The 9974-nt window shown below is 43.0% G+C and overlaps 1 protein-coding gene across 1 annotated transcript; it reads left to right on the forward strand.

The window, feature by feature from the left end:
- The first annotated feature begins 4185 nt into the window (after positions 1-4185).
- On the forward strand, positions 4186-5433 carry LOC121810600. Its single transcript, XM_042211360.1, has 3 exons — positions 4186-4726; positions 4859-5092; positions 5189-5433. Exons 1-3 carry the CDS (start codon positions 4186-4188, stop codon positions 5431-5433), a joined length of 1020 nt encoding a protein of 339 aa, XP_042067294.1.
- The last annotated feature ends 4541 nt before the right edge of the window (positions 5434-9974 follow it).

Here is a 9974-nt window from a genome sequence, read left to right on the forward strand (position 1 = left end):
AAAGCGTAGAAACGGCAAGTACAGGAATAACTTGATCAACTCGGGAAAGGAGTGAAAAATGGCCAGAAATGAACCTAAATTGATCAGTTGCATACAAACAGTGATATCTGCCCAGCCGACAAGTTGATCAAGTGGAGTTTACCACATGAAGTGATGAGTCACAGGTGAGAGAAGAAAAGATGCCATCTCAAGGGCATAAATGTCAAAATAGGATATGCTTGCCTGGGGGATTTGGGCCCAATATTGTCCTATAAATGTGGAGATAGTGCACACAAGAGGGAGTTCGACACCAACATCACCTTCAGTCACCTCATTTCCACCTTAGTTTTAGAGTATGAAGTAGGAAGCTAGTAGCAGGAGTCGCCGTTCTCACCTCTGTTTTCATCTCTTATTCCTTTTCAAGGAAGGAGAGACCTGGATCTACATAGAAACTTTCATAGTTTGTGTTTTTGTTACACCCCAAGGGGTTAAAACAATTTTTATTCTGTTTTTAGTTCATCATTTCCGTAGCTTAGTTTTTTTTAATGTTTAACTTCCAGTTGCTACTCTAGTTTCCTTTCAGATGTTAATCGTTCTTTACATCTTGTTTTGGAATTCTATTTTCATTACTTTTTACCGAAGATCATTTATGAGTTTTTAGTTCAAGTTGTTTTGGATCTGATGTTCTCTATTTTGATTGCTTTCATTCGCTTTAGTTCAGCTCTGTTTATGCTTTCTCGTAGGTAGATTTACATTTTCAGTTCATCAACTTGCATGAGAATAGGTTAGAAACTTTAGATTTGCTTTCTTTACGTTGATTTCATATAGATCTGTGTCTGATTTCTATTTTGATGTGTGTTGCTCTGTTTAGATCTGCTTTCGTTGTTTCCATTTAGCTGCTTAGCGAAGAAGAAAGTGGTAGTTTGTTAGGATCGCAGTCTCTGTAACCTTTTCGGTGTTTACAGCTTTTTAGCAATGCGCTTGTTTTGTGTCAGTGGTCCCAAGTTACTTTTTACCTTTCCTTTCTTAGCTTAGTTTATCATGTTACCATTCTCTACTTATGATGTCTCTAGTCTAGCCTGGTCAGTTTAGTTTAGTTAGTTAGTTGATCAGTTCTTTTCCCTTATTTTAAAACTTAACCCATTTAAAAGCGTGGCCGGAGCCAAACCTCCCAAATGTCTCAATCCCAACTCCACTCGCCTCCATCTCTGAGGGATTTGACCCTTACTTCCCTTTACTAGTTTAATAGTATTGTGGGTTAAGGTCTTGAAAGTCCTGAGTCTCTCCGTTCACACACCCAACGACCAGTAGTTGTCAGCCAGCTTGAACCGTACGTTGTCTATCTTGATCAAGTTGTGCATGCTCTACATGTTTTAATTTTCATGTGAACCCTGAGCACTTCAGTTTAAAGAAGAAATCACCAGCTTTCAAATGGCGCCATTGTCGGGGATGGATGGCGTTATATGTGCTTGTGTTTAAGACACTTGGGGTAATATTTTTAATCATTTTATTTTCTTTTTCTTTTTCAATTTATGAACATGGGCCTGAACTTTAGGCATTGGAATAATACGACTAGCTGGAGAGATACGGAGTCTAATTGGAGGATCTGAGAAGCGGCCAACCCGGTCGTTACTAGATCTGGACTAAACACGGGAGGGCCATCTAATACAAGCTCAGAAGGGGAGGAAGATCAGAACCCGTTTGCTGAGTTGAAGGAGGATACTGTTACAGAAGAAGAACCAGTCAGGATGGCCGCACTGGTAGATAACGATCCCGAGATCGGGTCTCTCAACGCTCACTGGCCTGGAGAACCAACTCAAGCAATAGTGGTGACTACAGGGCAGGCGAATATAGATATAAAGAATAACATATTGTCCGTCCTGCCTCAATACTCTGGGAAATCAACCGAGAGCCCATATGAATTCTTACATGACTTCTGCAAGAGTTGTGGAATTCAAAAGCGTCCAACTGGATCAACCGAGGAAGACTACAGGCTTAGGGTGATCCCTTTTTCTTTAAGAGCAGAAGCTGATACTTGGCTCATGAGGCTACCTCCCAATTCTGTCAGAACGTGGGTCGATTTTAGATCTCAGTTCCTGGATTACTTTTTCCCTTCCATGAAGACTAATGCGCTGAAGAAGGAGATCCAACGAGCCCATCAAGATTGCGATGAGCCTTTGACTCAGTATTGGATTAGGTTCAAGGGAATGTAGGACGCCTGCCCAAACAATCACATGGAGGAGGCGGGAATCTTCAACAATTTCTTTGAAGGGATGACACCCGAGAGCAAAGATCTGATGAATTCCTCCAGTGGAGGAGATTTCTTGAAACTAAGGGTAAGTGAAGTCAAGAGAGTGCTGGAGAGGCTGGTGAATGCTAAGAAAGCATATGATTCTCCTAGAGCCCTGATAATGAGACGAGTGGCATCAAACACCACTGTGGAGACAACCGAAGATAGGATAGATGCTCGGATGGATTGGTTTGAGAAAGCCATACTTTCTGCCTTGGAGAAAAACACACAATCAACTCCTATGGAGAAGGTGAAGGTTGTATCAAGTCAAGATGAGGTGTATCCTAGTTATGGGCCTTCGGGAGAACATGATTTCCAAGCGTAGGCTAATGCAGCTGGGAATTGGAATCAGAACCCAAATTGGAATCCATGGAAGGATGCCCCATGGAGGGATCACCCCAGTTTCAGGTGGTCAGACCCGAATACAGCTCAACAACAACCATAAGCGATTACATATCAACAACCTCCAGTATTGAGTTATCAGCAGCCACCGACTATCAGCTATCCACCACAGTCGGAAGGGCAACCTCATTGGCAGAACCGTAACCAAGATCGTCAGAATAATTGGAACAATAACAGAGGACAAGGAAACCAATCTAATTGGCAAAACCAGAATCAAAACAACCAAATGGTTTCCTATGTTCCACCACACCAGAGAGGATACTAGAATAACAATTAGAACACTCAGTCACTGCAGCATGGTAATCAAAGGACACATGGGAATTTCCACCAAGGACAGGGGTCTTCGTCGAATCATCCGTCAGCAATGAATGCTAGTCAGCCAAATTTCAAATTCCCGAGAGAGATTGATGATGTAGTATGGGATTTGATGGCAAAATCCCCGCGACTGTCAAGATGCCAGACAAGCTAATATTAGCAAAATCACTCTGAGGTCGGGGAGAGATTATGACGACCCTTTGGGCAGAACAAAGGATGAAGAGGGAGAAGAGAACAGTGAGGGTACCCCCTTAAAGGAGGCAAGATAGCCATTTCCTCAGTTTGCTGAACCACAATCTCTCGACCCAGAACCAGAGGAATTCATTGAGGAAGTTAAGAAGCATGAAAGGGGTGACTCAGGTGAAGGAACCAACAATGCAGTCAAGCGTCTGAAACCTTACCCATATAGGGGAGAGGTAAAAAGGCAGAAGGAGGATCCAACCGATTTCATAGAAATTTTTGTCAAGCTTGAGATCAACCTGCCATTTCTACAATCATTAAAGCTACCCCCATTCAGGCGGTTTATCAAGGACTTCATAGCTGGGAAAGCAAAGGCTGATGAGAAGATAGTGATTAGAGAGAGCGTGTCTGCTGTGATCCAGAAGTAGAGGCTTTCCTCCAAGAGAACTGACCTTAGAATGTTCACTCTGCCCATCATTATTGGAGATGTTAAGATTGAGTATGCTACGTGTGATTTAGGGGCTTCTATCAATGTGCTACCTTTCTCAGTTTACAAAAGATTAACTGGAGTCAGCCTTGTGAATACAAAGGTGGTTATCCAACTTGCAGATAGATCATGCATTAGTCCTGAAGGAGTGCTGGAAAATGTGATTGTGAGGGTGCATGATTTCCTATACCCCGCAGATTTTCACGTAATCCGTATGAATGAGTCTGAAGCAGGTGAGGCCAATGGAGTATTGTTGGGGAAACCATTCCTGCGAACAACCAAAACTATAATTGATGTGAGTGACGGAACAATCTGCTTGGATTATTGCGGGGAGAAGTTAACGTTCAATATTGATGAAGCGATGAAAAATCCCTTGGATATTGAAAATCTACATTCCTTGGATGTGATCTACCCTTTAGTCCAGGAATTTCTTGAGATTGAGCTGATATAGGCGCAACTTGCAGCTGCTGAAATGAATGATTCAATTGAAGAAGAGGTTTCCGGATGGTGTGAGACACTTTTTACATAGAATATGACATATGAAGATATCAACGATGCAATCATGGGATTCTGCCAGAAACCAATTTCAATTCGATCAACTGGTTTTGCTCAACAGAGCAGTTTGGAAAAGTTACTAGATTTTGGGAAGCTTGCAGCAAAGAATATGGAGAAAAACCCATTGCCCCAAGAAGCGGTCACACCTAAGAAAGAGTTGAAGACATTACCCCGAGGATTAAAGTATGCCTACCTTGGGGATGAGGAAACCTTCCCAGTCATAATCAATAGCCAGTTGAAAGAGAAGCAAGAGGAAGGGTTATTGGAAGTACTGAGGAGAAACCAGATGGCTATTGGATGGACTATGTCGGACTTGGTAGGGATCAGCCCTGACCTCTGCGTACATCACATACGCCTCGAAGATGGTGCGAAAGCTCACAGAGAACAACAACGGAAACTGAACCCTAACATGCGAGAAGAGGTTCTGAAAGAGGTGCTAAAGCTACTAGCATTGGGGATTATTTCCTCTATTCCTGATAGCAAATGGGTCCACCCAGTACCCATGGTCTGCCCACGAGGTTGGTGACAGGGTGGAGGATGTGTATTGATTATCGAAAATTGAATGATGCTACAAGATAGGCTCATTTTCCACTCCCCTTCATTGACCATGCTCGAGAGATTAGCTGGTAAGCAATATTTTTACTTTCTAGATGGCTATAGTGGGTATTTTCATATTTATGTGGACCCCGAGGATCAAGAAAAGACGACTTTCACATGCCCATTTAGGACGTGTGCATATAGAAGGATGCCCTTTGGTCTAAGCAATGCACCAGGGACATTCCAAAGGTGTATGATGAGTATCTTCTCCGACTTACTGGAAGACTGCATTGAGATCTTCATGGACGATTTCACAGTATATGGGAATTCTTTTGAGTCATACCTGGGTAATCTGGATCGAGTGTTAAATAGATGTCAAGAGAAGAATTAGGTGTTAAATTTTGAGAAATGCCATTTCATGGTACCTGCAAAAATTGTTCTAGGCCATATTGTGTCAGAGAAGGGAATTCAAGTTGATAAGGCAAACGTGGAGGTGATCAACAAGCTGTCGTTTCCTACAAATCTGAATGATATATGGGCTTTTGTGTGCCATGCTGTGTTTTACAGGAGGTTCATCAGAGACTTCGCAAAAATTGCTCAGCCATTAACCCATCTGCTAAAAAATGACGTGGAGTTTGTTTTTGATGAACCGTGTCAGAAGGCATTCCGACTGGAATCACCCTTTTGAGGTGATGTGCGATGATAATTTGATAAGTCGTATTCTAGGCCTTGATTACTGGTCAGTATAATGTGCATAATTGGAATATATCTGCAAAACAGTTGCTAAAGTGTGCAGGGAAATGTTCTAGCCAGTATGGGAATGTTAGGAAAATTCAAGTGAAAAGGGCGTCATGATGTTGTTATCCTGACCAGTATACATGCTAAAAGGCTCGAGATGGAGAAGAAGGACAGCTGGGAAGATTAGCCGCAAGCAAGGGGGCAAAAAAATCATTTCATGTTTGAAGTCTACCCTAAAAATCAAGGGAGACTTCCCTAAAAAAGGAAGCCACTTGGAGAGAGAAATGGAACAAATTAGTTCATCCACTCCTACACTTAGTTAGCAAATTCTCTTCGGTAGATCAATCCTTCAGCATTATCCTTCATATTCTCGTTCCTCGCCGACAGCCATGGTCACTTGAAGATCATTAGTTCGCCGGAGTTCCACATCTTTTTGTTCCAGTCAGCGTGTTTCGTAGTGTTAACAGTTTCATCGCCCGGAGTGGCAAACAATCTTTATTTGCTTTCTTAGTTAATCGCACTTTGTTTTCTTACGTTGGATTTGTTGCACTTTCAATATTTGCTTACTTTGCAGTCTTAGTTGTGATCCAAACGTTTCTATGATATGAAGTTGTTTTTGTGCATCGGTTCTTGTTTGCTTTCGCTCTTTTCTGCCTAGATAGCTTAGATCTAATCGTTACGGTAAATTCCAGTGTTGAATCACATGTTTTCATTTCTGTAGTTAATCTCCATGAGTTTGCAAGTCTAGATAGCTGTTAGATTTTAGATCTGAAATGGTTAAGTGTGAAAGCCTAGTTTAAGTGATTTCTGCCACCTTGCATGTCACCCAGTAAGTTTAGTTGCAGTTTCGGTATTTGATCTCTTGATTTGTGGTTTTAATTATTAGATCTGTTTTTGTGAAGTTGTTATTCTGCATTTCTAGTTAATGGAATCTGAGTTGTTTGATTTGTTGGAGAAGACAATGTCCACATCCAAATTTGGGACCACTTTTACTTTTTAGCTACTTTTGCTTTTGTTCTTTACTTTTCTTTACTTTTCAGCTGTCACTTTTCAGATCTGTAGGCCTAGTCACCTAACTACCTCTTTTCCTCTGATATTCCGTTTAGCCTTTTATAGTAAACTCGTACTTTCCATATATTTCCTGAAACCTATGCTCCCCACTTTCCACGTACACAGCTACATGTCAATCATCTTTATCCCCGCCTCCTAGTCAGTAGAGTAACATCTTAAATTCCAGCCTAGATAAAGTCTCAACCCAAAGCGTGGTAGCTAACCAAACCTTTCCAGAATTTCACCACAATTCCCAAAGCGCATTCATCTCTGTGGGATTCGACCCTTACGTCCACTATACTAGTCAGTAGAAGTGGGTTGAGGAATTATTGATACCAGGTTCAGGCATAGTTGGGGTTCCATCCTGATCAGTAGGATACATCCTGTGCTCGGCACGACACCTGACACAAACCTGCTTTTTCAAATGGCGCCGTTGCCGGGGATGAATGGCGTTATTAACTGTTATTGTGTGTGAAACTTTGGCGTACATATCGTGGATAATTTTTCTATTTCTTTTTATTTCAGTTTATGAGAAGCAGTTCGGCTCCTGACCAGTGGAGACCGAAGATACTTCAGCGAGGATCTATACTCGTAACCTCTCGTTCCTGCCTGTCGACAGCTTTGTCTGATTTAGGTTCGAGTAGTGACGAAGAACAAGACACCATAGAAGGAGGAATACCAGACAATCCAAGGCTACAGTTGGAAGGCAATCCAAGGAGAATAGCAGACCACGATGATGACGATCCAGAGATCGGAACGCTGAATGCACATACCGAAGGAGAACCACCGTAAGCTATAGTAGTCACCCCGGGGCAGATAGCCTGTGATGTGAAGCCCCATGTTATTGCAATCCTGCCCACGTACTGTGGAAAGAGCTATGAAGGCCCTTACGAATTCCTTCATGAGTTCTGTAAGATTTGTAGGGCACAGAGAAGGCCAGCAGGGGCGACCGAGGATGACTATAGATTGAAGGCTTTGCCGTTCGTTCTAAAAGGGGAGGCTAACACCTGGTTCATGCGACTGCCCCCCAATTCCATTGAGAGTTGGGCAGATTTCAAGTCGGCATTCTTAGGGGAATTCTTCCCGTCATCAAAGACCAGCGTGCAGAAGAGAGAGATCACTAGTGTGAAACAAGGGTACGATGAAACCTTGAGTGACTATTGGGTGAAATATATGAGCCTCTTGGATGCATGTCCGAATCATCATATGGCCGATATAGAAATACATCATACCTTTTATGAGGGGATGAGCAAGGCAACAAAGGACCTAGCAAACTCCTCGTCAGGAGGAAGTTTCACGCAGTTAAGGGTCAGTGAGGCTAAAAGAGTGCTAGGGAAGTTATTAAGTGCAAAGAAGGAGTACGACAATTCAAGAGATGGTTACAGCAGAGAAAGGATTGCTAGTGCCTTGTCTACTGACCAGGAGCACAAGTTAGAGCAGAAGATGGATTTGAAAATGGACGAATTGAAGAAGACACTCCTTAGCGCGATCGAGAAGAACGCACCACCCACTTCCCCAACTAGGAACTACAAGGGTACAGAGCAGGGAAATCAAGGACCAGGCTATGATCAGCCTAATGATTTCGTCAATATGGAGCAAGTCAATGTTGCGGGGTACTATAGTTCTAATGGGAATTGGATCCAGGGAAGGCAGCGGGACGCACCATGGAGGGACCATCCGAACCTTCGATGGGGAGACGGGAACCAAAATCAGAGCCAAGGTCAAGGTCAGAACCAATACAACCCCCACCCGAACCAGAATCCCAACCGTGGCCCAGGAAATCCTTACCACCAAGCCAACTAGTCAGGAAGGAACCAACAAACCCATAACCAGAACTCACAAAACCAGAACCCGAACCCTGTTTATATACCACCCCACCAGAGAAACTTTCAAAATTACCAGAATCAGCCTAATCAGGGTCCATAACATCAGCATAACCAAAACCAGAACCAATATCACCAAGACTAGTACAACCCTCCTGGCCAGTATAACCAGTACCCGCCTAACTAGAACCAGCAAAACTTCCAAAAATTTTAGCCTAACAAAAATTCCCAGTATAACCAGCACCAAGGGCCAAATCAGTCCAAATATCCTAACAGGTCAAGACGATCTATGGAGGATATGATGGGAGAATTGCTTGCTTCGTAGCAAGGCATCAAGAGTGAGTTGCAGTCCAATAATGAAGTAGTGCACGGGATGCAGAGTGCCCAGAAGGAGCATAAAGCGAACAATGAAATGATGAATAGGCAGTTGGCCCAGCTGGCAAGTTCGATGGGTGAGTTAAAAGGAAATTCAGGGAAACTCCCGTCTACAGTCCATGTACCTGAGAAAGCAAACGTGAGCAAGGTCACATTGCGGTCCGGTACCTCCTATGAGGGGCCCAAACCAAAGAAGTCTAGTAGGGAATCAAGTGGAGCAACTTTACTGAGAGACGTTGTCTCGGAAGAGGAGCTACACAAACCTCTACCCCCAAATGCAAGATCCATTTTTCTTGAGTGAGGAACCGTCGAGGAACAGTGAAACCGGAAGCAGGCAGCCCAAGGTGGACTCATATAAGGAAAAAGAACTGATGAAGGAAATCCAGCCCAGAATATGCCCGAGAAAGCTTCTGGGAAGGCTGTCGAGGAGCTGGTCGAAAAAGAGAAAGGGAAAAAGCCATTCCCTTATCGTTTCGTGACCAAGAGGAAGAAGGAAAACCCAGTGGATTACATGTCAATTTTTGGGATGCTGGATGTTACCATACCATTCTTCCAAGCCGTGAAGCTACCCCCGCTTGGAAAATTTATCAAAGAATTTATAGCCGGGAAAGCCCAGAAGGATGGGAAGATCATGGTGGAAGGGATAGCATCAGCAATTGTGCAAGAAAAGCTACCACCCAAGAGAGCAGACCCAGGTATGTTCACTTTGCCTATAACTATAGGAGATGTAAAATTCGAGCATGCAATGTGTGATCTGGGAGCTTCTATAAATGTTATGCCATTGTCAATTTATAATCGGCTGAAGGGAGTAACGGTATCTAGCACTAGGGTATTAATCCAACTGGCTCCTGAGGGAGTATTAGAGAATGTGTTGGAGAGAGTACATGATTTTACTTATCCTGTTGACTTTTACGTGATCAAGATGGGTGAGTCTGAAGCTAGGGAGTCTAGCGGTATTTTGTTAGGAAGGTCATTTCTTAGGACAACCAGACGATTGTAGATATGGATGAGGGAACAATTTGTATTGATTTTCATGGAGAAAAGTTTACCTTTGATATCAATGAGGCCATGAAAAAGCCTATCGATTCTAAAAATCTATGCTATGTGGATGTAATTGACCCTCTAGTCCAAGATTTTCTTGAGACTGAACTATTGTAGGAAAAGCTACAAGCATTGGATGTATATGGGCAGGCTGATGTAGAGGCAGCTGCATGGTGTGACCTGATCAGTAGCCAAGGGTTAA

Source organism: Salvia splendens, chromosome 7 (assembly GCF_004379255.2).
Source record: "Salvia splendens isolate huo1 chromosome 7, SspV2, whole genome shotgun sequence".
In the NCBI taxonomy this organism is placed as follows: domain Eukaryota; kingdom Viridiplantae; phylum Streptophyta; class Magnoliopsida; order Lamiales; family Lamiaceae; genus Salvia; species Salvia splendens.